The sequence below is a fragment of the Daldinia caldariorum genome (assembly GCF_022478825.1).
Source record: "Daldinia caldariorum strain CBS 122874 unplaced genomic scaffold F4812scaffold_1, whole genome shotgun sequence".
NCBI lineage: Eukaryota > Fungi > Ascomycota > Sordariomycetes > Xylariales > Hypoxylaceae > Daldinia > Daldinia caldariorum.
Genome location: NW_025953037.1, coordinates 2,982,919 through 3,009,713, shown reverse-complemented (window position 1 = coordinate 3,009,713; position 26,795 = coordinate 2,982,919). Strand labels below are relative to the sequence as shown.

At 48.5% G+C, this 26,795-nt stretch overlaps 10 protein-coding genes across 10 annotated transcripts; 6 read left to right on the top strand and 4 right to left on the bottom strand.

Annotated features, from left to right (window-relative positions):
* Positions 1 to 42: 42 nt before the first annotated feature.
* Positions 43 to 1,835, top strand: F4812DRAFT_411110 (uncharacterized protein). The gene is made up of 2 exons (XM_047932588.1): positions 43 to 603; positions 695 to 1,835. Exons 1-2 carry the CDS (start codon positions 537 to 539, stop codon positions 1,468 to 1,470), a joined length of 843 nt encoding a protein of 280 aa, XP_047795285.1. The 5' UTR covers positions 43 to 536; the 3' UTR covers positions 1,471 to 1,835.
* On the bottom strand, positions 1,807 to 4,147 carry F4812DRAFT_34376 (S-adenosyl-L-methionine-dependent methyltransferase). Its single transcript, XM_047931645.1, has 3 exons — positions 2,967 to 4,147; positions 2,609 to 2,912; positions 1,807 to 2,553 (listed from the first exon to the last, which is right to left on the bottom strand). Exons 1-3 carry the CDS (start codon positions 4,019 to 4,021, stop codon positions 2,143 to 2,145), a joined length of 1,770 nt encoding a protein of 589 aa, XP_047795284.1. The 5' UTR covers positions 4,022 to 4,147; the 3' UTR covers positions 1,807 to 2,142.
* Positions 4,148 to 5,334: 1,187 nt separating this feature from the next.
* F4812DRAFT_464936 (uncharacterized protein) lies at positions 5,335 to 6,745 on the top strand (the record flags this gene model as incomplete). The annotated part of the gene is made up of 1 exon (XM_047938394.1): positions 5,335 to 6,745. One exon carries the CDS (start codon positions 5,335 to 5,337, stop codon positions 6,451 to 6,453), a length of 1,119 nt encoding a protein of 372 aa, XP_047795283.1. The 3' UTR covers positions 6,454 to 6,745.
* Positions 6,746 to 8,815, top strand: F4812DRAFT_34350 (restriction endonuclease type II-like protein). The gene has a single exon (XM_047931644.1). It carries the CDS (start codon positions 7,038 to 7,040, stop codon positions 8,307 to 8,309), a length of 1,272 nt encoding a protein of 423 aa, XP_047795282.1. The 5' UTR covers positions 6,746 to 7,037; the 3' UTR covers positions 8,310 to 8,815.
* A 1,779-nt stretch (positions 8,816 to 10,594) lies between these two features.
* Positions 10,595 to 12,770, top strand: F4812DRAFT_33978 (glycoside hydrolase family 47 protein). Its single transcript, XM_047931633.1, has 3 exons — positions 10,595 to 11,034; positions 11,091 to 11,272; positions 11,328 to 12,770. The coding sequence occupies exons 1-3, from the start codon at positions 10,823 to 10,825 to the stop codon at positions 12,515 to 12,517; spliced, it is 1,584 nt and encodes a 527-aa protein (XP_047795281.1). The 5' UTR covers positions 10,595 to 10,822; the 3' UTR covers positions 12,518 to 12,770.
* Positions 12,771 to 13,577: 807 nt separating this feature from the next.
* Positions 13,578 to 15,402, bottom strand: F4812DRAFT_454783 (uncharacterized protein; the record flags this gene model as incomplete). The annotated part of the gene is made up of 2 exons (XM_047936705.1): positions 13,578 to 14,026; positions 14,103 to 15,402. 2 exons carry the CDS (start codon positions 15,400 to 15,402, stop codon positions 13,578 to 13,580), a joined length of 1,749 nt encoding a protein of 582 aa, XP_047795280.1.
* Positions 15,403 to 15,753: 351 nt separating this feature from the next.
* F4812DRAFT_34064 (alpha/beta-hydrolase) lies at positions 15,754 to 18,278 on the top strand. Its single transcript, XM_047931636.1, has 3 exons — positions 15,754 to 15,876; positions 15,939 to 16,087; positions 16,152 to 18,278. The coding sequence occupies exon 3, from the start codon at positions 16,230 to 16,232 to the stop codon at positions 18,237 to 18,239; it is 2,010 nt and encodes a 669-aa protein (XP_047795279.1). The 5' UTR covers positions 15,754 to 15,876; positions 15,939 to 16,087; positions 16,152 to 16,229; the 3' UTR covers positions 18,240 to 18,278.
* A 3,248-nt stretch (positions 18,279 to 21,526) lies between these two features.
* On the top strand, positions 21,527 to 22,696 carry F4812DRAFT_454781 (inositol phosphatase; the record flags this gene model as incomplete). Its single annotated transcript, XM_047936704.1, has 3 exons — positions 21,527 to 21,657; positions 21,720 to 22,501; positions 22,563 to 22,696. 3 exons carry the CDS (start codon positions 21,527 to 21,529, stop codon positions 22,694 to 22,696), a joined length of 1,047 nt encoding a protein of 348 aa, XP_047795278.1.
* Positions 22,697 to 22,842: 146 nt separating this feature from the next.
* On the bottom strand, positions 22,843 to 24,480 carry F4812DRAFT_411056 (DUF1295-domain-containing protein). Its single transcript, XM_047932587.1, has 3 exons — positions 23,821 to 24,480; positions 23,284 to 23,617; positions 22,843 to 23,175 (listed from the first exon to the last, which is right to left on the bottom strand). The coding sequence occupies exons 1-3, from the start codon at positions 24,185 to 24,187 to the stop codon at positions 22,881 to 22,883; spliced, it is 996 nt and encodes a 331-aa protein (XP_047795277.1). The 5' UTR covers positions 24,188 to 24,480; the 3' UTR covers positions 22,843 to 22,880.
* Positions 24,481 to 24,674: 194 nt separating this feature from the next.
* On the bottom strand, positions 24,675 to 26,794 carry F4812DRAFT_33813 (amidohydrolase). Its single transcript, XM_047931619.1, has 2 exons — positions 25,258 to 26,794; positions 24,675 to 25,199 (listed from the first exon to the last, which is right to left on the bottom strand). The coding sequence occupies exons 1-2, from the start codon at positions 26,457 to 26,459 to the stop codon at positions 24,740 to 24,742; spliced, it is 1,662 nt and encodes a 553-aa protein (XP_047795276.1). The 5' UTR covers positions 26,460 to 26,794; the 3' UTR covers positions 24,675 to 24,739.
* Position 26,795: the final 1 nt, after the last annotated feature.

Here is a 26,795-nt window from a genome sequence, read left to right as displayed (position 1 = left end):
AGATCGGAGCAATACGCCCTATAAATGACTTTTTTTGGGGCTGCTGTGATCTGGTTATTCTGGGGAAGCCATCGCATGGACTTTCCGGAATGGAGTTAGTTACTAAATTGTCGAGGCCATCCCTACCGATCGGATCTAACATACCTTAAGTAATTATCGTCTTATACAGGATATTAACCAATCATATATTTCCTATTTGTCTATGGTATCTATCTATATCCTCAATTCTGGGTGTCGATAATGTTGAAGTCTGGGTTTTCAACTTGTTTAGGGTAACTATATGATATTGCGAAAGAATAAGATCATGACTCAAGTAAGGTAGGCAACTATCCGGAATTGTGAGTATAAAAAAGTATTTAAGGGGTTTGGTATCTCTGCTAAGCGTTCCTCATACTTGGAGAACACAAGACTATAAGCTACAAGCTGCAAGCTACATCCAACGATAACTCCAAATCTGAGTATAATTCAAAGCAGTCAAGTCGTCCAATAAGTTGAAACCTCAAGTTCAGAAGCAAGCTTCGTCCAAATCTTTCAAAATGCCCACTACCAACCTAGAGTACCCCAAGCAGCCTTACAACAAGGTCAACCGATATGATTCTCGAGGTAATACACTCACTCATACATACATCCTCTTAAGCGGCAATCTAAGCTTGCGTTTCTTACCAGCTAACCAATACTTGCCTCCCTTCTCAAGCTACTTATGCCCTAGAGACTATCCACCAGATCGTGAACTCCTGCCCCATCCTGCACGTCTCCTTCTCCGTGCCCGACTCCCCCTTCCCCACAATCCTCCCCATGATAGGGCAGATGGGCTCGTTCGACCGGCCCAGCGCCGACACGGGGGACGTGCTGGAGCTGTATCTGCACGGGTACGTGTCGTCGCGGCTCGTCAACCTGTCGCGGAATGCCAGCAGCAACGACGACGGGAAAGAAGGTGAGGAGGTAGGGCTGCCGATATGCGTAGCCGCCAGCCTCGTCGACGGCCTGGTCCTCTCGCTCACGCCGAACTCGCACAGCTACAACTACCGCTCGGCGACGCTCTTCGGGCGCGCGACGCTCGTCACCGACCCGGACGAGAAGCTCTACGCGATGCGGCTGATCACGAACTCGGTCGTGCGCGCGCGCTACGAGCACACGCGGACGCCGCCCAGCGCCGCCGAGATGCAGAGCACGGGGGTCCTGCGGGTGCGCGTCGCCGCGGGCAGCGCGAAGCTGCGGACGGGGATGCCGAGCGACGACAAGGCGGACACGGGCAACGACGCGCTGCTGGGGCGCGTCTGGACGGGCGTCGTGCCTGTCCACTACACGCTGGGCGAGCCGATCCCCGGCCCGTACAACAGGGTGCAGGAGGTGCCGCCGTATCTGAGGGAGTACGTGGATGAGACGAATAGGTACGCTGAGGAGTGGGCTGTCGAGGAGGCTACGAAGCCGATGGTGGGGAAGACGAAGCTCGATCGTGAGGACGACTAATTGACGAGTGCTTATTTCCACGTCGCTATGGTAAAGCGGTGTGTCTAGGTTGAAGCTGCTGGTTATGATATTGGTTTCGTTGTTACTAAATTACTACTGGCTTTAGGAAACCATAAGTTAAATGATACACCTAAGATTTGGTGTCTGCGAGTCCCGTCCATTCACAAAGTTGGAACTTGACATGGATAGGTAGGTTTATATGTGCGTGGGTTTAAGTGAGACTGCCATCCGAGTAAGTCGGCATGCTGGTTTCTAAAGCCGAAACGGGTGGAGCTTCGTTTTCCTGACGACCTTAGTTAGCTGTATCTAGGAGGACTTGCCCTCTGTATAAGTCTACATAAATCATTAAGACCTAGAATTTTCCCTAACGGATGACACATTCGTGAAGGATGTGCATTCCTAGCAGCCACCTTCAGTGTGTATAGCCACAGGCCTTCATAGGTAGATCAGTTAAAGTTCTTCACAGAAGAACGAAGTTGTTGACCTCCTACTTGGTCCCATCGCACGGAACACGGGACGTATTGACTTCGAGATTGAAAATATGCATTCTCAGTTGAAAATATTTATACATACCATAGCATTTACACGGGCAAGATTATCCAAGTAGTATATATGTACGACGTAATATAACGCAGGAAAAGTGATGGGATGCCTACACCAACATCACCACGCTCACCAATTCTCCCAGATGTGGCTCGGTATCACAGTCCTCATGACAGCCCAATGGCCCAGAGCGCTCTGGGCGTGCCACTTCTCCAGCTTCTGGGTCTCGTTCACCCTAAGAATTCCCTCCTCTGCGGCAGAACTTAAGAAGGCTGATTCGTTTACCTCATGCTTGGGTAGTAGGTACGCCCTCCTAGCCAGACTACCGAGGTAATCAGCTTCGGTAGGTTTTCGGAAGGTGACTTTGTCTCCCGTCTTGGCGCAGAAGACGATAACGTTGTCGAAATCACGGCCAGATTCTTCGAGAGTCTCCGCAGAAGGCGCCTGGTTTTCTCTGAAGATTCGGCAATTAGGGAAGACCTCCTTAATTGTGTTCATGACGATGCTAAGCGGAGGTAGCGTGAAGTCGCCAGCATAGTTCTAGATCCGTCAGCCTCAGTTGGTTTTCTGCATCAGGACAGTGAGGAAGACTTACGATGGCTATCACTCCGTTAGGCTTTAGCATGTGCCTCAAGCCTGATAAGAATTCGTAGGTAAACAGAGGAATAGGCTCTGCACCGCCCGTGAACACGTCGTGAACAATGTAATCATAATACTCATGGAGGATGTCCTTATTAGACTGGCTCCAAGAGATTGCGTCTTGGATTACACCTGTGTGGTTCAGGGGTAACCCGAAGTATTTCTTGGCAAAGTCATATACCACTGGATCAATTTCTACAATGGTTGTATCTATGCCATGAGCTATTAAGGCCGACGGCGTAGTTCCAATTCCAAGGCCACTTTTATAGCATTAATCAAAATGAAAAGGTTCGTGTAAAATGGGATGTACTTACATATTTAGAGCTTTCGCTTCATTGTCAGGTACTTTCTTCGGGTTTTCAATGAGACGTACTGCTTCAAGTTGGGTAAAGACACTGTATATGGGTTCTGCGACGATTTTGCGGCCAAACTTGGTCCACTCGCCACCAAGTAGACTGTGGTCACATCTCATGGCTCGGTACCCATCGTTATGGTTATCAAGGACCGAAATGTACCCAGTGTTAGACTCCCATCGATCAACCAACGACCACCCACTAGCCTGGAGGGTCGTGTTAAGTGACTTCGTAGCGGACGGAGTCAAAAGATGAGTATTATAAAAGCCCGCATGCAGGATTGCTGGGATGGCCCACACGAGGTACTTCGACCGGGCCATGACACTGTAAGTCGCAGCTAGCACCAATTCTAAACACACACGTGTCTGAGGCAGTGATTTTCCAATCTGCGTAAACAGTTGCTGAAACGTTTCCTTTTCAACCAACTTGAAAACCGCATAGGAGGTGAGACCTGGGATGGAGCCAGCAATTGAATTTGGCAGCTTGCTCAGGTCAGCGTTTTCGAGAACATCTGCTATACAGGCCGTACTGAGCACGACGAGCGGGAATAGTGTGAGAGCTTCGGTGATAGCTGGACCCAGATTTGCACCAAAGGTATCACTCGCCCGAAAGAGGAAAAACTGCTCCATGGGGATGTATGCGGCTACCAGGGGCAGTAGAGTAATTGTTCTAACAGGTAAGACGCGTCTTAGGACGACGTTGGCCCCCCATCCTACAAATAAAGCTGCCCATACTACTCTCTCGTGCAGCCTCGTCGCGGGGATTTGGCCGTAGACAGGCGAAAGCGTCAGGACGGAAACATTAGCGAAGACGGCCATGAGGATGATGAGGGCCGCGGCCTTAACATAAACAATTCCTTGCCCGATAGCCCATTTGGCCCAGCTCTCTTCTTTAGCTTGACCGGCTAGTAGCTTAAGTTCCCGTTCAAACTCCTCTTTCGTCTCGGCCGGCTTCTTTGGTCCCCCGCCTCCGGTTTGAGACGACGCCTTTTTAGGGGTCTGTTTTCGTGGAGGCATGACTTACAAGGAAACGAATAATTAAATGAAAATCAGAAGCACAATTCACTGATACTAAAACACGCAGAATGGTGATAATAATAGCAAACGAACGAAACAAGGCTGGGGATTGCGGCTCTTAACAGCCTGCTGTTAGGGGCACTCAATCCTTTATCTAGCTTTTTGTAGGGGAGTGTTATGACGAGGGAGGTCAAGTAAACGATTTGTGATTATTTACGGATGAGTTCAGGCCACATATATTTTTTATTTTTTATTAGCTGACAGCTTGATTTGATTTGGGCTTAGCTTGATTTAACTTGGGTAAATAATCTTTTTTTTTTTTAAAGCAAATAATTGTTCTGTTACATGTATTTGGTGGGCTATTGCGGTGGCTAAATATATGGCTTGACATGTGGCTAAGCAAGCTACTTATGTACGTGTGGCTGGGTGTAGCTAAGGTACATGTATATGTACATGAGGTACCTAGCAGTCTTGTTGAACATCGAGAGTCTAAGTAGGTACCTAAGGTTCCATAGAGGTAGGTATCATCTTCATCAAGGGTTCCACGGGTAATGGGGAGGTAATCGGTAAGGTAAAGAACGTAGATACCTAGGTACTTATGTAATTGGATAAAAAATAAGAAATGATAACTAAAGAACTGGACGACGTGATGAGATGGAGAGTGAACACGACGAGGTGGCCCCTAGTGAATGAACAAACTCTCCATATACTACTTAATATCGGGAGTGACTTCGTTTGATAGTTGATATACGGTAACAACAAACCTAAAAAAAGCGTTTGAATATAAACCTTGTGACTCAGCTTTTACAAACGCGCTTGTTCCAAATAGCCCCTGATAGATGTCACATGCAGAGTAAATACTAAATCTATTCCTATTTCATCCTAACTTAAACATATCTCTGACAACGGCGTGGAGACAATGATATTTGTAAGACAGTGGAATGGAAGTTTACCGAGAATACAATATATAATGGACCTTTGGATGAGCATCATTCACCTTGATAAACTGTGTGAATCACTCGTAAACATCCCCCACTTAAAAAAATATATAGCTTAAGTAACAAATCCGATTCAAAGTAAACACGGTGCAGTATTAATTTTTACTCATCTAGGTACCTAACCTAATCACTTATAAATAGATTCGCAATAACATACTCTGGCCACTTCTGCCTCTCTACTATTTAAGGGTGTATAAGTAAGTGATGGCCAAATGGTAGCTCAGAGAAAAGAACATCACTCTATAGTTCTCTCTAGTCTACCCTACCGCGACAACATATTACAACTCACGGTACCTTAGGTACTCGGCTTTCACAATGCTCCTTATAAAATTATCTAATGAGATTCTATTCCAAATCTTTGATGAACTCGGCTCGTCATTTTTCAAAAAGAATCCACGCCATGTTACAATCTGCAAAGAGTGGTCACAATTCGCGTTGCCCATGCTCTACAAATATCTCCACATTGTCCCTAGCGTTTTGTGGATATTTCGGGAGGCACTCGGAATGGTTCGGCCATTTTTCATCGAACGTGGCCTAGAGACCCTAATCATTGATGTAGGGATATGTTTCCAGGAGAGGACGTTCAATGATAGTTACCAAAGGTTTGGCGCTATTGCCCAACGGTCACGTAGGTTACATACCTTACACCTACGATACAAAAGATTCTGGATCCACGGAGACACAGACGGACCCTTGTCCAGTAAATATTATCTTTCGATATCATGGGTCCAAGGGTTGCTCGAGGTAAAGAATCTAAGCGTTCTAAAACTAGATCTGCCAGTCTACCTTCGAGATTCAACAGGAATGCAAGAGTACACCCCTGATGTCTGCTCAGCCATAAGCACTCTCCTTCCTACTCTTAAAGTCCTTTATCTTCGCAAGAAATTCATCTGTCCCGAGGTTCTGAAACCCAAAGATCCCAATGCCCGTCTAAAGCTGAACACGGTTATCATCAACTTAAGCATGACCGCATTCATCGTGAAGCCCTTGCGCCGGGAATACTCCGAACATTGCATATACCGCCCTCCTGACTGGCAACAACTAAAAGAGGACATGGTGGCTCAGGCAAAGGTACTCGCAACCCAGATGGATGAGCCAAAGGTCGTGAGGCTCATAACTCACGAACTTCCGAAGTCTGGTATAAGTATACAAAACGTCTTAACCGGGAAGACTAAAAAAGTGTGGTCGGATTATGAGCCTTTGGATGACTGGGGAAAGGATCTTGCGCAGCCGGACTCGGACTCGGACTGGTTCGACTTGGACGAATACCACTCAGACGAAGATGAAGAGGACGAAGATGAAGAAGAGGATGAAGAGGATGAAGAGGATGAAGAGGATGAAGAGGATGAAGAGGATGAAGAGGATGAAGAGGATGAAGAGGATGAAGAGGATGAAGAGGACGACGACGAAGAAGAAGATGAAGACGAGGAATAGGGAGATTCTGACGAGTCCGCATAACTCAGCTTACGGAGGGAGATAGTACAGTACTAAATTTGACTTTCACATTTTGTAGCATAAAAAGAAAACAACAAAAAAAATGCGTTACAATTTATATAACCATCTATGGCCGTGGAAACGATTATATATCAAGGTTGAAGCACAAACCTAGTATATAGTAGTAAATTTGTGAGGAATGGAAGTTAGGTACCTCCTATATGGTTCTGCTATTTGTTCCCAGGTACAATAATAGGTACCTAGGTACCTACCTCATATGTAGGTACGCACCTTAGGTACATAGAAGGTTAGGTACGTGAATGTGGCTTCCAAGGTTCCAGTTCCCCCCAGATTTAAGGTACACATAGCCAGGTACCTAGTACCTAGACACCTTACTAGACAGAGCCTAGAGGTAGATAGTTTAGCGCTAAGTCATATTTAGTCTAGCAGTAGCTGCCAGCTGCCTGCATCCATCAATCTGCGTCATTCGTCATTCGTCATTCGATCGCTAGCGTACTCAAGACAAAATGATTCCCTTTTAAATACTTCAGGTACCGATTATTGAAGTAAAAAATATTGTCAAAATGGACGACGGCGACGACGACTTCGGCGCCGATGTCGATTTTTTATCTGCTTTGGCCTCCTCTGCTGCTGCTGCAAGCAACTCCAGCCAAGCCGGATCCCAGCCGACATCTCAGCCGACATCTCAGCCTAGATCCCAACCTGGATCTCTCCCTAGATCCCAACCAACGAACCGCGTTCAGCAACCCGTTCCTCAAAGAATCCAGCAGCCAATACCCCAAAGAATCCAGCAACCGACGCCTCAACGGCTAGATAAACCACCTCCAGCTTCTAACTCTACCGCGCAGAAAGTCGTTCAACCAACACCTCAAGCTCTCCCACAGCGTTCCTCCGGTTCTTCAATCCTTGTGTCGCCGCGCCAGAGAGGGAATCCCGTGCTATCATCTCTACGTTCGGTACCATGGGAGTATAGCGATATTCCCGCCGACTATGGGCTCGGTTTAACAACATGTGCCCTATTTCTAAGTCTAAAATATCACCGGCTTCACCCCGAGTACATCTATACCCGAATCCGCAATCTGCAGGGGAAATACAACCTGCGCATCCTCTTGACCATGGTCGATATACCCAACCACGAGGATTCCTTACGCGAGCTCTCGAAGACCTCGTTAATAAACAACGTCACCATAATCCTTTGCTGGTCCGCTGCCGAGGCCGCGAGATATCTCGAATTATACAAGTCCTACGAGCACGCGAACTTCACCGCCATAAAGGGACAGCAAGCTACGAGTTACGCTGAGAAGCTGGTCGAGTTCGTTACGGTACCCAGAGGGATAAATAAAGCTGATGCTATTACTCTCGTCAGCGCATTTGGTAGCCTCAAAAACGCAATCAATGCCGACCCCGAGCAAGTCGCTGTCATTGGCGGCTGGGGAGAGAAGAAGGTCAAGAAGTGGTGTAGCGCTGTGGAAGAGCCGTTCCGGGTTCAACACGCAGCTAAGAGACGCATTGTTGACGAGGGTAGCAGCGTTGCCGACAAAGCCGTCCCCTTGAGCCGTGTGCCGCTTAGGGATATGCCTCGCGTATCGGCGAGTCTGTCTCGAGACAGTGCTGCTCCGCAACAAGAACGCGCATCACCTTCGGAGCACCAAAACCAGGATATTCCTCCCATAGATGAGTATGACGAGGAAGCCATGTTGGCGGCGGCCATTGAAGAATCCAAGAAGACGATGGTGCAAGAGCAGCCACCTAGCTCGAGTTCGAAGCCCCGAGAGGAAGACAAACTGAGCGAGGGGATAGCCGCGGCATTGGCAAAGCTCAGGGACAAAGGATAGAAGTACGATGATGATACCTGCCTAGTTTGGCGGGTTGGGTCTAACACTTCGGAGCGTCCCGAGCAAAGTGCTACCTCTTGGATGTGAGGGCTTATTAACTTGAACGACCTAGTGGGAAACTAGGTATGGCGTTTGTGGGCAGGTATTACAGTAAGGAAGAGCATGTGGTTCACGATGCATATTCCCATATGATCTTGATCAGGTCATATAACCCCCTAGCGTAACGCAAGGCTCTTAGCGGGGGCTTGCTTGGCGGATTTCCCCAGGAACCTTGGGTTTGAAGCGGTCTACTAAGTATAATCTAGCGTACAATCTAACAAGCGGGAGTTCAGGTGGTTTGTCTATAAAGCTGGGGAGATCCTCGTAAAAAAGAAATATATGCATAGATAGTGTATTCCGTATTTGCAGACGTGGAATCTCTCCAAAGAAAAATTCCTTTGGATTAGAGGTACCTATTCCCCAGAAATAGGCAGGTAGCTACCTCTATGGTAATTCCTTATCCGGATTTAAAGAAAATATGAAATATGACATGGTAGAAAGGCGGCTTTTCGTGGCGGCAGACCCCTATAGTATTAAATAAAATTATCACGGAGTAAACACGTCAAGTTAAGCACGAATCGGATTAGAGAAGGCCCTGCGTCAAAAACTATAATCTACCTAAGGTATATTATATTAGACATATGCTGGCTTACCTGTAATGAATGCATATACGACACGTCGTGTGCTCTTCTTTTGACCGCCAAGGTGGGTAAAGATTAAGCTGGAGTTCCACGAGGGAACTGTACGAAGGAACTGTGTGCGTGTGTGTAAGTGGACGTATATACCTAGAGGAGCCCATCATCGATCGGTACCTGCGAGAACCCGAATCTTTAATTTCGGCGGTTTTATGTTAGGTACCGTACCTAAGGTACCTATCCTATGCTGCTTCTATTGTTTCCCCCCTCTCTTCCTCTTCCTTTGTGCCTACATGTACCTGTAGTTTGTGCCCCTTTTTATTTATTGAGGTCTTCACATGGATTCCCCGCACGTTAGCTTAGATAAACAGGTTAAGTTAATTCTTACCTCCAACCGCATTTGGCACTTGCCTTATGGGATGCCGAATCCGATCTCGAGATTGGGGCAGGGATATCGGAGCGTATAGGTATACCTAGGTTGGGGTCAGGGGGGAACGGCGCTAAATAGCGCGGGGGAAAAGAAGGTACTTCAGGAGGTACATATTACAGGTACCTAATGTATATGCCGGGACATGAAATGCCCTGACCTCATAGCACAGAAATAGTTTAAATTCCTTAGCTTCTTTAATTTTCCGTCTATTTAGGAGCTAGGTTCTTAGCGTATTAACTTCAGTGTGTGGTTATCCCTGAGCAACGAGTTCCAAGCACAAGTTAGTCTGACCTTAAACAAAAACTTTCCAACCTTACCTTACCAAATCCATCAAGCAGCTTTCTTTTTTCCCCTTGTGTCTTCGTCACAAGACATCGAACCTGGAATCTCCACTGCTTTTTACCATGTTGTTTTCCGGCCCGTTATCCTCTTCCTTAATCCTGCTTTCTTAGGCGATGTCTTCTTGGACCTGTCGATCCGTTGCCCCTTTCGGAAGGTCATCTATTTTTCCCTATTCCCTATTTCCTATTCCCTACATGTAGGTATCTCGACTAGTAGTAAGTGGTAGGTACCTAGGTAGCTATTTATCGATTCAAGGATTATAACTGGTAACGTTCTTCTCCCTTCTTCACCGGAACAAAGCTTTCTAACCCTAATTAGGAGACTATCTACTTAAGCGCTTTATCATATGAGCTACTATCTATTCGGGGTAACATATTCGTGATGTTTATCTGTGCCACATGGTCCATTCGCACTGAGACCCGGGATCCTCGTGCTTACGGTCTGTGATCATCAGTGTTGCATTGCAGAGGGACCTTTAGCTTGCATGCCGAGCACGCTTTATCTCCCTGTCTCCCTGCGCCTGCTAGATGACACCAGAGATTGATCCGCGATCCCCAATAAACTTGCGAGCCGCAAAGACACCGCTCATCCCGTTCTAATACGTTCGGCATGGATAAGACTACATCCCAAGGTTATGTCCTTACGGTGCAGCGGTGTTGGTTTAAGCTACAAAGCCACATACGTTCGCATCCACACACACTTAACTTGCCTGCATAACGTACAGGCATCATATCCCTGCTTTTGCAGTTCAATCTTTGAATTTATCTTCCATCAAAGCTTTTACGCCGGGCCGGGTACTGCTCTAGTACCTAGATATGGCTTGTGCAGGTGACAGGTATTCTCCTCTTGTAGCAGGACGCTATAACTCCGAGGGCCCGTGTCTAGTTCACATACCGTAACATCTAGACTGAGTATAAGACTCGGCCATATTTCCTTGTTGTTATCTCCTTTCTTCATTCCTATCTTCAGCCATTTATACCCCCTTGGCTCCACCGCAGACCTCATTCTCTGAGTGTTCTCATGGTATTCCCTCTTCGCATATCTGAATTATCATATATTACGAGACCATGGTGAACGCCAAATCCGCCCTCACCTTTCTAGGCGGTGCTTCCTTGACTCTGGCTCAGGCTTCCTACCCGTCTCATCCTTTCTATGTGTCTCATCCCGACAGAGCTGATGCCGTCAAGGCAGCTTTCCAGCGTTCTTGGGACGGATATTACCAATATGCGTTCCCTAATGACACCCTGAGACCTATCTCAAAGGGGTACCAGAATGACCGGTGTGTAGAAAAAATAATAAAAGGCATCCCGAGCGTAGGCTAACCGAAAATCATAGAAATGGATGGGGAGCTAGTGCAGTTGATGCCATTTCTACGGCTCTAGTAATGGGAAATGCAGATGTTATCAACGAGATTGTGGACCATATCCAGACCATCAACTTTAACGCCACTGCTCCTGGTTCGGAAAATGTCTCCGTATTTGAGACTACTATCCGTTACTTGGCCGGTCTCCTCTCAGGTGAGAAAGTGAGAAACACCATTTATAGAACTGTTTGCTGACTACCTTGTACCAGCATATGACTTCCTATCTGGTCCTCTAAAACAATACGCGAAAGACCAGGCTTCTGTCGACAAGATTCTTGAGCAGGCAATAACTCTAGCTGATATTCTTAGCGTGGCGTTCGAAACGCCCAGCGGAGTTCCTATTAATACGCTAATCTACAGCTCTGACGGCTATCATGTTGGTGGTGATTCTACCAACGGTATTGCTACGATTGGAACTTTGGTGCTTGAGTGGACTCACTTGAGTGACATCACTGGAGATGATAAATATGCCAAGCTGACACAGGTTGCTGAGGACTACCTTCTCAACGTGCGCAACCCGGATGTAGGCGAGCCTTACCCTGGGTTGATTGGAACCAATGTCAGGGTTTCCGATGGCACTTTCGCAGACTCGAGCGGTGGTTGGAATGGCGGCACTGACTCATTCTACGAGTACCTCATCAAGATGTATGTCTACGACCAGGACCGTTTCGGTTTTTACAAGGACCGATGGATCGCCGCTGTCGATTCGAGCATCGAGTTCCTGGCCTCTCATCCCACCAGTCGTCCCGAGTTGACGTTCCTTGCCGCCTATGATGGGCGCGACAAGCTCGACTTCGTGTCTACGCATCTCGCATGCTTCGACGGCGGCAGCTTTATTCTTGGCGGACTGACTCTTGACAGCCCCAAGTATATAAAGTTCGGACTCGACCTTGTGAACGCGTGTCACGAGACCTACGTCGCTACTGCCACAGGTATCGGGCCGGAGGTTTTCAACTGGCAAGACAGCAAGGTGGCGGCCAATGCTAGCAACAACAGTCCGCCTCCTAAGGACTCTGCCGAATTCTATAAGACCGCCGGCTTCTGGATCCCGCCCGGCGGCGGGAGCTACGTGCTGCGCCCCGAGGTCATCGAGAGCTTCTACTACGCGTACCGCGCGACTGGCGACTCCAAGTACCAGGACTGGGCGTGGGAGGCATTCCAGAACATCAACGCGACGTGCAGCGCCGGCGTCGGGTACAGCTCCATCCAGAACGTCAACGTCGTTGGCGGCGGCGGCTTCGACGACTTCCAAGAGAGTTTCTGGTTCGCCGAGGTGCTCAAGTACAGCTATCTGATCCAGGCCGACGACGCAGAGTGGCAAATCAATGCCGCGCACGACAACACCTGGGTTTTCAACACCGAGGCGCACCCTTTCCTCGTCAAGGGTGAACACATCTAGACTTGACGCTAGGTTTACCGCAAGTAGACAGGTGAACACTACTCTTGCATTGGGTCGGCGTTAATTGGATAATTCGTTTGCATATATTTTTTGGTGTCACTATTTATTAGGCAATATATTATCTAATTCCAAATACCTGGTGCGGCTGAATGTTACATCTGTTTGACGACGTGTTACTTACATGTCTCTCCCTACTCTAACCCGCAATCCCGTATTGATACTGATGTTACCAGCTCACAAGCTTAAATGTCTAATAATATATATATGGATGTGAGAAACTAGGAGGTATCTACAGGATTCGTTCAACTACGTACGCCAACGCGCCCGAATCCTTGTCCGTTACCTAGGTACCTAGATACCCAGGAGGTATGTATCTGCGCTATTGATCCTACCTAGGTACCGTCTGGCATGCGTTCCATACCAACGCTAATTGAAATACTTCCCTGAGGTCTCATCTCATGCTAGGAGCCGAGACAAAGCTACATTGTGATCCCTCGGAGCAACAACGGCAACCTACGACAATATCCCGACTTCAGCTTCCGATCGAGTACAAGTAGGTAACGTATTACAAACGAGACTTGCTGTAAGGTAGGTAGGTACCTATGTATCTAAAAAAATGGAAATAAGCCGGTTTGATTTGTGTTGGAGATGCGACATACTAGCCTAACCTAACTTAAACTCAATGACAAGCAAGCAAACAAACCTAAAAGGGAACTAAATAACGATCTAACGTATTTCATCTTGGGTTCGAGCTATACATAGTAGATAGCTTTATCTTGTGTTGGGGATCAGAGGGCTTCTATGTTAAGCAAGGGGCACCGTGCGTGGCTGGCTTATGCACCAACAGCTACGAAACACATTTGGAGCTCTGGCATGCACTGAGGGTAGTATTTGACGTTTCCCTAACCTAATTATGATGAGGTATCTGTAGATCAAATCGCTACTATATATTCAAGGGATAACAGCATGCCTAAGTTCCATTTCGTAGCAGGTATCAAACAGCCCAACTATTGTACAATACAAGTTATGAAAAAACTCCCTACCTTAGGTACCTAGATATTTACCCTAATCTCACAGTCTTCCACATCCGCAAGCACTCCTGCAAATCCAGTGACAGCGTGCCCTCGTGGGCCGTAGACGTATCCTTGATCAGCGCGACGAGGAGGCTCGCCAAGGCAAACAGGACCTGGTCCTCGCACGGGACGTCGAGATCGGATCTCCTCATGCCGCCGTTATCCGCCCAGGCCTTCCACAGGTCGAGCGTCTTGCATATCGACGAGGCGAACCCGCCGTCCAGAACCATCCGGTGCAGCAGCGAGCCCGCCACGTCCCGAACAGTCAGGTCCGAGTGGATCCTGACGCCGCTGCTGGACGCTGCGCGGTCGGCGTTCTGCTTCAGCCACCGCAGGTAGTGCTCGGCCACGAGCCCCGTATCCCACTTGGGGCTCTGTAGCGCCTCGGACGTGCGCGCCTCGCGGCGCTGCTGCTCGAGTCTCGAACGGTCGCGCACTGCGCGCAGGTAGGTAATACCTATGTCAGAAACAACGTAATTAAGATTTAATAACCAAGCCCAAAATTGACTTACTGTCTTGCATCCTCTGGTTCATCTCCCTCTGCATCCGCTCTCTAGCCGCAACTTCTCTCTGAGGCGGGGCCATCTTGGACTCGGCCATGACGGCGGCGCGCTGGTCGGCGCTACGCCTGATAAACAGGTCGCGGGCCTCGTCTTGGCCGTTGAAGTTGGTAGCCCACGCGGGGGTCTGGGACTCGTCGACGACGCCGAGGAGCACGAGCACGCCGCAGGGCACGCTGTCGCGGCGGGCGAACGTGAGGATCTCGTCGGGGATCTTGTAGTTCCACAGCACGGTCTGGCTCGAGGTCCCGTAGGCCGTCGCGATGCTCGCGAACCAGACACCCTCGGTCCGGCCGGGGCGGATCTGGAGGTATTCGATATAGAGGCTCTGTAGGTTCATGGACGACGGTCGGGCCCCGTCCTCCTGGCTCTTCGCGGAGATGAGGCCGTCGATGGATATCTGGCATGCTATAGTTGCGCTGGTGTTCTTCTCGGCCTGCTTCTGGACCGAATCGAGAGACTGTTTGCGTAAACTATTGGCTTCTTTTTCCTTGATCTTTCCTGCTTCGGATTCGGGTTCTTCCTCGGTTGTGGAGGATGCTGCTTTGGAACCAACAGCTGCCGTGACCTCTGGTGACTTCAATAATTGTGGCGGAGGTGGAAGTCGTATCCAATATGGAGGCAAGGTAGAAAAGTCTCTAGTTGTCCAGTCTGATGACCAGTCCACCCTGAGGGATAGGTGCCCGTCGGAGTCGTCTAAAGGAGCGATGGTTAAGGCCTCATGTTGCCTATCAGGCGAGCTCATTAACGAGCAACCTGTTGGAGTCCATAACCCTGTTGAGCGCAGCAGCTTCCAGCCGTGTGCATCGGGGACGGCCCCTAGGTCAAGTAGGTAGGCGACGAGTTTATCAAACGCTACGTCGACTTGGGGCTGTCGGAGCTGGTCGGCGTACTCTACGCGCTGAGTTTTAGCACCGATAGCGCGGGTGCGCCAGTTGAAAGTGGTCCACGATCCGCCGGGGATAGAGCTTGGCTGCCGAGAAAGCTTCCAGTATAGCTCCGTGTCTTCGAAGCGATCACAGGGTGTGACGGCATATCGTGGTAATTCCACCTCGATTACCCGATTTACCACATCGCTGCGGGTCAATGCCGTTAAGCGACCGTGTCTAAGCATGCGCTTGATCTTGGATAGGGCTGCTAGCGTCGCGACGGTGTTGTATAGAATAGGCAATACGCCAAGGACAGCTAAGGGTATACCGATAAATGTGATGATATCGGTGGCCGAGTAGCCACCGGAACCTGTCGAAGACATTTTTCAGGCGTGCCTTTTTTTTATACACATACCTTAGGTTAGGCTAGGTAAGAGGTAGGTACCTAGGCATCTAATGACTTAGACAACGATCACCTGAGTTACGTAAGGTAAGGTTTCATATATCTCAGCAGGACAAGAAGACATGATGAGTTTTTACCATATTATACCACCTCGGGTCGGCTCAGCCCCAGCTGAGCTGAAAAGCTAGCACATACATGGCTTAATGCATACCACGCCGCGAAGCATGTAATTTCTCTTGTGCTCTGATCGGGTTGTATCACATGGAAGACTGCAGGATGATATCGTCTTGAAAGTAGGTTACCGTTGGTTGTTAGTTCTTCTTATCCTCACATTTAAAAATACCTAAATCAATGGGTTTGAAAGAATTTAAGGTCGGCCTTCATTACGAGGAATAGGTTAGGTGCCTAGGTACTTTATCCGTCTGGGGTTACGTAAAACGGGTAACAAATTTATGTACGTATGCAATGTGATCAAGTAATCGGGGACATATCTAATACCCAGGTATCTAATGCAAGGTACCCAACACTAACACTAGTATCGGTCTTGCTCCAATCTCCACCGGATCCTACAGGAGCCCACTATCGCGAATTTGCCCACTTCAACTTTCATTCATCCGATGCCTATGAGCTTGACCTATGTACATCCGCTTCCAAATTAACTCTAAGTAAGATATTAGCTATACCTCCTCACTTAATTCATTATATTATCTCTAATTTGTCTCATCTTAGTCCTTATATCGTTAAATCCTGCCTCTCTTAGCCCGGGAGGTAATAAAAACTAAGAATGACGGCCGTCAGACGGCAATAATGCGATTGAACTGCGCCAATGCAGTTCTAGTTGCTGCTATAATAACATCGTTGCGTTTCGCCCATGGACAGTATCCAAGTGCTACTCCTCAGGACTTGAATCTTACGACCATTTCATCCCCAACTAGCCCTAATATCAAGATCAGCTATAAAGTACCTCATGGAGCCTGCAACACTGCGTTCGATACGCAAACACAGTATACCGGTTGGGTGAGCCTCCCGGGCGACTACCCTACCAACACGTTCTTCTGGTTCGTTGGTGCGCGAGACCAGCAGGCAAATTCCAGCTTAACAATATGGCTCAATGGTGGCCCGGGCTCAAGTTCCATGTTCGGCTTCTTTACGGAGAACGGCCCGTGCGAGGTGGTTGAGAATGGCACCGACAAGTTTACAACCATAGCCCGGGAGTGGGGCTGGGATCGGGCGTCGAACATGTTATTCATCGACCAACCAAACCAAGTTGGATTCTCTTACGATGTCCCTACGAATGGCTCTCTTAACCTGCTTACCAATGAGATTTATATCCCACCTGATAAAAGACCGGATTCTCTACCGCCCAGTGCGTATCTTAACGGTACATTTAGTTCCATGAATGTGAGCAATACGGCCAACACGACTGAGGCGGCTGCTATTACTATATGGCATATGCTACAAGGCTTCTTTGGAGCTTTCCCTGAATTGAAACCACCAAAGGACAACGTCCTAGGTGTGAACCTATTTTCAGAAAGCTATGGGGGGAAGTACGGCCCTGCATTTGCGCAAAAATGGGAGCAGATGAATAAGGCTCGAGGCAACAATACTGTTTTAAACAGCACTTCTGTAGAAATTCGCCTTGCCTCGCTAGGTATTGTAAACGGCTGTGTCGATGACCTTATCCAAGCGCCATATTATCCCGTCATGGCGGTTGATAATACCTATGGTTTTCCTGCTATCAACTCGGTCAGGGCGAAAATGGCCAATGCCAGCTTCTACAACGACGGTGGGTGTCGCGATCTGCTCAACCAATGCCGCGCTGCCGTCGCCAGTAAAGACCCGACCAACAGTGGTTCGATCCCAGAGGTAAACAGTATCTGCGAGTCCGCCTATAGCAACTGCACCAACAACGTCATGCTTCCTTACTTAGACGCCGGTCGTAGCGTCTATGATATCGCGGCCCCTGTGCCAGACTCATTCCCGCCGCGACAGTATCTGGAGTACGTGAACACGCCGGCTTTCCAAAAGGCCATCGGTACACGTCTCAACTACACGGAAGCAAATAGTCAGGTCGCAGCAGCCTTCCTTTCCACTGGCGACTACGAACGCGAGGCAATGGTGCCCAAGCTGGCCTCGCTCCTAAACGCGGGGATTCGCGTGGGCTTGATATACGGCGATCGGGACTATATTTGCAACTGGCTAGGCGGCGAGGCAGTATCTTTAGCGCTCGCCTCGACCGCGACAGGCTACGAGGCAGGCTTCACCTCCGCTGGGTACGCACCTATCATCGTCAACGACAGCTACATCGGCGGCGTAGTGCGACAATTCGGTAACCTATCCTTTAGCCGCGTGTACCAAGCAGGCCACTTCGTGCCAGCCTATCAGCCAGCCACGGCCTTCGAGATATTCGCGCGGATCATCCGCGGCGATAGCGTGTCTACCGGCGAGGACATCGATCTTTCCACGTATAACACGACGGGCTCCGCCGAAGCCAACAGCGCTCTCGAGCTGCCCGCCACCCCGTCGCCGACCTGCTGGCTCCGCGACGTACCCGGTAGTTGCAACGAGGAGCAGCAGATTGCCATTTCAAAAGGCGAAGCCTTCGTCGCCAATGGCATCGTGCAGACTGGTCCGACAACAACGTCGCCGCCCGCGTCTGCTGTTGCCGACCCCTCGACAACTACGACACAGCTTACCGGCTTGTTTACGGCTACCGCGACACCGTCTAGTGCAGCCGTGCCAAGTAAAAGATACGGTGTTGACTTGCGGTTAGCTGTTGGGAGCGGCGCCATTGTTGCGATATTGGTCGGTTCATAACCTTGATCCTAACCTCATGCAATATTTTGTTCAGTATACCTATCTATTACTGGAATCTTCCGCTTTGGCCTACATCCGTTATACTAGATACCCGTACCCACCTATATGATAGTAAATACTTAACACGAACAGTATCATGAAATATCCAGCTTTGTTGGTGCAGAATGTGTTAAGCAGTCTAACATCGGAATGAGAGACTGCACAATCGACCTCCATGTGGCTTGGTTGACTGATCTCAAGAGAAGGCATAGGCCCCATTTCTTCAACCTACGGGAAATTTTCTCCAAAGACAGCCTAGGCGGGACAAAACACCAATTTACACAATATATTTATTATTTATTACTCTATCGTATCCATACATAGTACTTATATTAAAAGCAAAGGCTACGCATGCAAAGCATGGCTTATATTTCGTACCACATAGGAAATGGTATCGGATTACCAGATCAAACAGATTGAACAGCCCTGTGACCACTTACCTGTTGATACTCACCTCGAACTAGTACATATCTCAAGTAGCAATAAGCGTCTGGACTGATATTCGAGACCACAAGCTGAGCTATAGAATCAGTTAGCCGGATTCTAGACGGTGTGAAGGCAACAAAACATTGAAACCCTATATCAGATCCACAGCCTTGTCAAAGGCGATATCATCAAAGCTATTGAGCTATGTTGACCGTCGTGAAATTTTTGGTTCATCATTATAGGGTTTGTAGGGGGTTGACAGGAAAGCTAGGGGTTTCTTACCTTATAGGACTACAAAAAAGAGGAAAACGTTGTCAGCAGCTTTTTAGTAGATACTGTTATCCCAAGTTAGCCCAGAGCAATGCTTGAGCAAGGAGATAATGAGATTCCATCTGCTGCAGTCAGACATGACCGGAGTCATCAACGCCGTGAAGCTCTGACATATGCTTGTCAATTGTTTTAGTCGGATCATCATATTGCAGCAGCATGTCATCTTTGAAGTGTTGAGTGGCTACTAACAGGATTGTACTATTGCGCCTGTAACTTATAGTCAGTATATGCTGATCTCAAGATAGCAATGACAGTGATGCGAAGGCAATAATTCAGAAAATGCATGAATGGTAGTAAAATATGTTGTCTACAACGGAAACCCGAATCAGACTCGTCATCTGTGCTCATCAGGAGAGGATGATATTAATATGCGTAGAAAGAAAAGATTTTGCCTACCTTGGCCGCACAAGCTACGCTCTTGAATTATGCATGCTATGATCGAGAAATGATCACATGAAATGCTTCCGTACAGGTTATTTCACCCTCAAACACCGTGCGATAAGCCTGGCATCCATACGGAAATACTAGATCGGGGATCCCACGTTAGCCGAGATATTCGGTACGTAAGTGGATCGATCGAGACGAGGAGGTCGTGATCAGTGGGCGAGGTTTTCTAGGCCTGCCGCAAATGGCGTATCGACTCATGTGAGAATAATTCGGAGCCCAGTGCCGCTTCATCATATAAAGATTATATAATGTGGAGTTAAAAATTTGCATACCATTTGACAAGTCATGATAACAGGTAGCTGTACAGCGATATTAGCAACAGCATACATAACCGAGTTTGCAAAAAGCGAGGTAGAGAAATAAAGATCAGAAAACAGCCAAATTTTTTCGTCAAGGGCATAAGCCTCGGACGGTAATTTCCAGCTATGCAAATGCATAGAAAAAATCATCATATGCAGGGTGTGAACAGCAGACGGGAGAGGGAGGCTTACCTATTACGAGGGCCTGGCTCGAAACGATTACAATATATTAAAAATTATTCTCTTAGAGAGCGAGTTATCTGGGATCGCGTTAGCATAATAAAGCTCGAATATCGGTTCATGAACAAAATCGAGATGATATTTGTATCCTCAGACTGACGTGTAAAAACAGTTTCATTCCATTAGGTCAAAGACTCTAGTTTGCGGTTTACAACATGTCATCAATGAAAGATGCAATGCATAGAAGGAAGATTTGCGTACTTACATTTTACTCCTGGTAACACCATTTGTGTTTTGTGTGTTTTGTTGAGAAGGAAGAATTGACGATGGTTGGAGGAAGAGAAAAAAAAAGATTTCTTTTCTAGCTTCTAAGCTTCGAACGAAGTGGGGCGTTCCTGATTGGAGGCGGGCCGGGAAAAGGAAGGTTAATAATCCGAGGAACTCGGATTAACCAAACCCCGCTCAGTACGTAATAAAAGTAGAGCCCTGGAGGTACGTACCTGCAGGAAGGGTCTTACCTAACCTACCTAGATACCAGGTACCTACCAGGTAACTTACCCCTCAGCTGCATCATCGAAGATGTCAATTCTTCCGTCTTTACCTCACTCTCAGCCACTAATTCCGATCATTTCTACATACATCACCCTGACTTAAATGTACCATGTAATAGTTGCTATTACTTCATTTCGCATTCAGAGTCTTCTCGAAGTTTTATCGAATTAGCAATCCAGCTTGACACATAATATTGCCAAAGACTGGGCCCTTGGGTACCGTGTCAACAGTCACATGAAGAGGTCTAAAATGAATGAAGGAATCCTTTCTCACCCTTGGGAGTTCACGCGACGCGAATCAATATGCTAGTGACGTTTTAAACCCGAGATTACCGGCATCTTCCGCCATTTCCCGCCTCGGTACAACTAGTATTGCAACTCGGTACCTAACTGTCCCAAACCCGCATTTCCCCTTGGCCGGGAACTGGGGTTCTGGATCGTGGGTCTACTATGTAGATTACTACCTACCTAGGTATTACCTCTACTAGCTAGCTGTAAGGCGGTCTGGTGTCGGGATGATGCCGTATGTCATCGTGCCTGTTGTTACCCGCATCACCGAAGCAAACCAGTTGGAGGGATGCTATAATGCTAACAATAATAGATAACTAGCAGCAACAGCCCTAGGGTGTGGAGAAATTACAAAGACAACTTTGAACGCTTTATATAAACTTTCCTTTCCCAATATCCCTCGGCATATATTTTAGGTATATTTCTGAGCAACACCATATTCTTCGTTTAATCTTTCTCACGATAACTTGCCGGAGCCTGACCTATTAAAGCGTACCTCTTACCTCTCAACCTACCTCCCAACCTAACTCTTCTTACCAGCCCAATTTTCATTTTCTCATTGCTCCAAGATTATCTTCTCTCCATTTCCCCGTAATTTACCACTTACCCCTTACCCCAAAGTAAATCTTTGCCGAGATCCCTTTGGGTGCCCTATCCTTCCCCTCCTACCTAACTATATCTCTTCTTTAGACATATTTCTATAACCTTTCGGCCTGTTTCAAGCACAATGGCAGCGAATGGTAACGGAGGTGATGTACCACCAGCCGAATCGGCTACTGTAAACACAAACATTGTTACTTTAACTCGTTTCCTTACGGAAGAGCAAGTCAAGCACAAGGAAGCGACTGGAGATTTCACGTATGCCATGGCTTATCTGGGAACCCACGAATCAATCCATAGCTAATGTTATATGCCAACAGATTACTATGCCACGCTCTTCAGTTCTCCTTCAAGGCTATCTCTCACTATATTCGCCGAGCCACATTAGTAAACCTCACAGGTCTTGCCGGCCAATCTAATGCGACAGGTGACGATCAAAAGAAGCTTGACGTCATCGGAAATGATCTCTTTATATCAGCTATGCATTCGTCGGGGAAGTGCGCGCTGCTAGTATCTGAAGAGGAAGAAGAGGTAATATACTTCAAAGACCAGACGGGAGCTCGGTATGCCGTAGCTTGCGACCCTATTGACGGTAGCTCCAACTTGGATGCCGGTGTCTCGGTTGGAACTATCTTCGGCATTCACAAATTGGCCGACGGCTCGACAGGAACGAAGGAGGATATTCTGAAACCTGGAACCGAGCTTCTCGCTGCCGGCTTTACCATGTACGGCGCGTCAGCCCAACTCGTTATCACCATGAAAGGCGGTACCGTCAACGGCTTTACGTTAGATAACTCGTTCGGCGAGTTTATCCTAACACACCCGAACATGCGAATCCCGAAGAAGAGGGCTATTTACTCTGTCAACGAGGGTAACTCGCTCTATTGGGAAGATCATACCAAGGAGTACTTCAACTCTCTCAAATACCCACAAGATAACGGCAAGCCCTACAGCGCCAGATATATCGGTAGCATGGTGGCCGATGCGTATCGGACACTGCTGTACGGTGGTATCTTCGCCTACCCAGCGGATAAGAATAGCCCCAAGGGCAAGCTGCGAATTCTATACGAGTGCGCACCGATGGCTATGGTTTTTGAGAACGGTACGTAGTCTCTCAGTTCAACAGCCTCTTCTTGCACGTTCATATACTGACGATCCAACAGCTGGTGGCCAAGCGGTAGACAGCAAGATGAGGCGGATGCTCGAAGTCGTGCCGGAACACATTCATGACCGATCAGGTATCTATTTGGGTAGTTACGACGAAGTCGAGAAGGTCAAGTCATTCTATAAAAAGTGACTTAAATCAAATGGGTTTATAAACTTTCGATAATGGGCCTTGTGAACTGAGTTGGGCGCTGAGGCAATGAGCATTGGAGCCATGGGTACGTCGCAATGAATGAATAACAGTCTGATCTACGATGAACACATAGAGACAAATTGAATATGTAGCTTGCAATAATATGTGACTTGTACATGATAACCTAGAATATCTTGGGGAAGAACTTGGGGGTGTTCTGCTTCCAATCTTGATAGTCCTTGCGGTGACCATACTTGGAATCATATTTCTCCTCACTCAACGGTGCACCCGTCACTTTCAACAGCAAAAAGGTTACAAACGCCGGGCTCGCAAACGATGCTGCCAAAACCAGAAGCTTGCCATGCAACCCTCCCGCAAGTCCAAGCCCAACCTGAGCCGGCTGCGTCACCAGAACGCCAGCCGCCGTGGTAGCTATGCCCGTCCACAGCGTGCACTCGCCCAAGTAATTCGGGTACCGACTATTTCCCTCACGCATTAGCTCACACCTCATCTCAATCTTCCCAATAGCCAGTGCACCACTCAACTAAGAGTTTAAAAAGAAAAAAAAGAAAAAGAAAAAAACCTACCATCGACTCCACAGCCCGCTCGTCAAAAACTCCTCGTCATGCGCCTTCGCCCTCCGCTGCCTCAGCCACCTGCCCTTCTGCCGGTCCGCCGCGATCTCGAGCGCGAACCCGGCGGCAAACAGCGCCGGCCCCAGGACATCCGTGGCCCGCAGCGGGACGGCGGCGAGCGCGGCCGCCGGGACCGCGTTGACCGCGATCACGGGCGCGAGGCACAGCGAGACCCACGTCGCCTGGCTCGGCCAGGCGACGGCGAATTTCGCGGGCGACGAGCGCAGCGTGTCGAAGCGCGCGTCGTGGCCTTGGTCCAGGACCCGGCGGAAGAGGTATGTGCCCACTGTGCGGGAAGAGTGTTAGTAGCTATTTCCTTTCTTACCTACGGTGCATATAAATCTAGGTCTCGCATAGGTAGGTAGGTAGGTACGTGTAGATAGATGTATGTGTATTCCAGTACGAAGACGGAGGTAAATAAAAAAATAAAAAAAATAAAAAGGGGGGGGGGGGAGGGGGGTAGAAATGAATAAGCAAGCTGCTACGCACGTCTAATCGACCAAAACACCACCGCAGCACTCAACAGCGCCTGGCGCCAATGGAAGCTGTACACCCCGGCGCTATTCGTGAGCGAGCTCGACAGGCTCGGAAGCGGGGGTTTCGGGGCGCCCGTCAGCGCGGCGGCGGCGCGGGCGCGGAGGCTAGGCAGATACAAGCTGAGCAGACCGACGGTGAGGAACGTGGCCGAGCCCGAGACGTCGTAGAAGCGCTCGGTTTGGTAGGCGATGGACGGGATGGCCACGGCCGTCTGCAGCGCGAAGGCGGCCGCGACGCTGGGGATCGCCGTGCGTAGGAGCGGGGGGTAGCCCCGGAAGTTGGTTAGGGAGAGGAATTTAAGCAGGAAGCTTGATGCCATCGCCGCGAGGTTGATGACAGGTAGGTATCAGATATATTATAAATAAAGTACACTTGCAATGCTTAATACACGTCTGGCGAAATCAAATATAGGACCGTATTTTATATATTAGGTACCTAAGGTAAACCTACCTAAGCTAGATGATCTGGTATGGTGTAAGAGGTAGGTAGTGTTCTAACAATGAAATGCATTGTGCTAGCCACGGAGTCGTGACGTAGATGGCATTTTTCCGGTTGCGAAAAAGGTGATGCTTTTTATTAAGAATCCGTACAACATGAAATAATACATAGCTGATACCCCTCACTCTTGATCGTCCTTTTGAATGGTTCTTATGAGGATCTTATATCTCGTACCAGTCCTTGGATTCGAATACTTTCTATTCACTTAGCCTATTCCGACCTTTTAGTAAAATGTTCATTATAACATTTTTTTCTATAAAGGACGGACTCGGACCAGGATTAATCCTAGCATGTACGTGTCTAGCTATCAAGGGATCGCGAGCTAAGCTGGTCAAGCATCCATCAATTCTAAGAATCGAGCTTCCAGGCTAAATCAGACTTCTTTATCTTCCTCTACACCCCAAACCTTTTCGCCATTAAACCATGTCTCCTCTACCTTAGCACCAAGAAGCTTGTATTTACCCCACTCCATATCCCATATCGTAAAGTCCGCGACCTTGCCCGGCTCTAGGCTACCTAGCCGCTTATCCCAGAACACACTCCTAGCTGACCCATAACTCGCCGCTACCAACGACTCGCACACGCCGAGGCGGAAGTTGTAGCTGACGACGTTCTCGTACCGCGTGTTCCTGTAGGACTTCCTCGTGCTCGCGACGTACACGTTGCCCATGACGTCCCAAGGCGACGTCGGGCTGTCGCTGCCGAGAGCGAGCGGCGCACCCGCGTCTGAAAACTCCCGGTAGGGAAAAGCACGCTCGCAGCGGTGGCCTAGGAGATCAGGCCACGCACGGAGAATCCATGGGTCAGCATGGACGGGTTGAATGGAGGCGGTACTGCGGACAGGATGAGTGAGTCATAGCTGTAGTTGGACTTGAGGGAGAAGAAACTCACATCTCGAATTCGCCGAGACGCTTGGCGTCTCTGGCAGATGCGAGCTCAATATGTTCCATACGATGGCGATTCCTCGGAGAGCAGTTAGACAGAGCGTCGACAGCCTTGGTAATGGCAGCGTCTCCAATGGCATGAAGCGCAACTTGTAAACCTGCGGCATCGGCTTTGCGCACGACTGCATTGAGTATCTCAGGGTTCCAGAATGGTTCACCAGTAGTGTGCTTCACGGCGTCAGCTCCTTTCAGATAAGGCTCCGACAGATGGGCAGTACAGGCGTCAATGATACCGTCGCATATAAGCTTAATACCGACGACATGGAGGTCCGGTGATTCCTCAGCGCTAAGTTGCTTATGCGCCTCGATAGCGCGATCGACTTGAGAAAGGCAGTCAGCTTCCGAGCTAGAAGGCGTCATAAGCCAGTATGCCGCAAGTCTAAACGGTAGTGACTGTCCTTGTTGTTCTTGCTGGATGTTGAGGAGAGTGGCCCATGTCTGTTCTTCCATTGCCATGTCTATCGCTCCGGTATAACCAGACTTATTATACGTCTGTACTGCAGCCCGGATCCATTCCTCGCGATCCTTTTCTGTGGCGACCTGGGCGAGGAAAGGCCAAATGATAGTGAAGACGGCAGCTTCTTCGAAAGCTCCCGTAGGATTCCCATCTGAATCACGTTCTATTTTACCCCCTCCTGGGTCTGCTAGGTTCTTTGCATCAATTTCCTTGAGTGCAGAAGTACTACACCAAGTGGTATGAAGGTCCTTAGAGTCAACATAGATAGGCCGAGGATCCAAATCATCGACTAGACTCGCTAGGGGCTTTGACATGTATCTCATCCACCCCTTGCAGAGAATACGCGGCTCATTAGGGTTTTCAACGGCATAGTCCTTGATGGCCTTGCGAATATCGTCGAGGTTCTCGCAGTGGTCCAGTCCAACTTTGCTTAAGGATTGTCCTAATCTTAGCAAGTGGATGTGGCCATCAATAAAGCCAGGCAGAACGGTCCGGCCGTTAAGATTGTGTATCTCAGCACCGGCGGCTAGGAGCCGGGAGATAGCTTCATCATCCTCAAAACCAACATGCTTAATGAACCCGTCGCGTATGTAAAATGCATCTCCAAATCGAGGCTTTGTCTCGAGCCCCGGAGTCTTGGCGTGTAGGAATACTTTCCCGCCAACGAAAAGATGCCCCTTGGACTGTGTCATTGGTATGATTCGTAGTTACTTTTTTTTCGAAACATATACGAAAATATGACGAAGAGAAAGTTAGTTAGTTGTCCAGACTTTAATATAAGTTGAAAGCCTACGACTTGCAATGCAGATACTCTGCTCTTGGCTGATCGTGCATAAGAAGGCGCCCCCCCGCGTGATCCATTGTTCGGTTGGGTTAACAGGGGGTCAGCTGTGATAACTACCTCTTACTTACCTGGTAGGTATCCGATACAGGAGCCTAGGAGAACTACCCAGTCTTCTAGCTCCTGCAAGTCTATACACACAGTATAGTCGTAGTATACGTATTGTAAAGATAGCAGGTCCGAACGC

Coding starts and splice junctions, on each gene's coding strand:
- F4812DRAFT_411110 (XM_047932588.1), top strand. CDS start 537: ATGCCCACTACCAACCTAGAGTACCCCAAGCAGCCTTACAACAAGGTC. Junction 604..694: donor CAACCGATATGATTCTCGAG/GTAATACACTCA, acceptor TCCCTTCTCAAG/CTACTTATGCCCTAGAGACT.
- F4812DRAFT_34376 (XM_047931645.1), bottom strand. CDS start 4,021: ATGCCTCCACGAAAACAGACCCCTAAAAAGGCGTCGTCTCAAACCGGA. Junction 2,913..2,966: donor GAAGCGAAAGCTCTAAATAT/GTAAGTACATCC, acceptor ATGCTATAAAAG/TGGCCTTGGAATTGGAACTA. Junction 2,554..2,608: donor CTAACGGAGTGATAGCCATC/GTAAGTCTTCCT, acceptor TGACGGATCTAG/AACTATGCTGGCGACTTCAC.
- F4812DRAFT_34350 (XM_047931644.1), top strand. CDS start 7,038: ATGGACGACGGCGACGACGACTTCGGCGCCGATGTCGATTTTTTATCT.
- F4812DRAFT_33978 (XM_047931633.1), top strand. CDS start 10,823: ATGGTGAACGCCAAATCCGCCCTCACCTTTCTAGGCGGTGCTTCCTTG. Junction 11,035..11,090: donor AAGGGGTACCAGAATGACCG/GTGTGTAGAAAA, acceptor CGAAAATCATAG/AAATGGATGGGGAGCTAGTG. Junction 11,273..11,327: donor CTTGGCCGGTCTCCTCTCAG/GTGAGAAAGTGA, acceptor ACCTTGTACCAG/CATATGACTTCCTATCTGGT.
- F4812DRAFT_34064 (XM_047931636.1), top strand. CDS start 16,230: ATGCGATTGAACTGCGCCAATGCAGTTCTAGTTGCTGCTATAATAACA.
- F4812DRAFT_411056 (XM_047932587.1), bottom strand. CDS start 24,187: ATGGCATCAAGCTTCCTGCTTAAATTCCTCTCCCTAACCAACTTCCGG. Junction 23,618..23,820: donor GGTGTTTTGGTCGATTAGAC/GTGCGTAGCAGC, acceptor CTTCCCGCACAG/TGGGCACATACCTCTTCCGC. Junction 23,176..23,283: donor AGCGGGCTGTGGAGTCGATG/GTAGGTTTTTTT, acceptor TGAGGGAAATAG/TCGGTACCCGAATTACTTGG.
- F4812DRAFT_33813 (XM_047931619.1), bottom strand. CDS start 26,459: ATGACACAGTCCAAGGGGCATCTTTTCGTTGGCGGGAAAGTATTCCTA. Junction 25,200..25,257: donor CGTCTCGGCGAATTCGAGAT/GTGAGTTTCTTC, acceptor TCCTGTCCGCAG/TACCGCCTCCATTCAACCCG.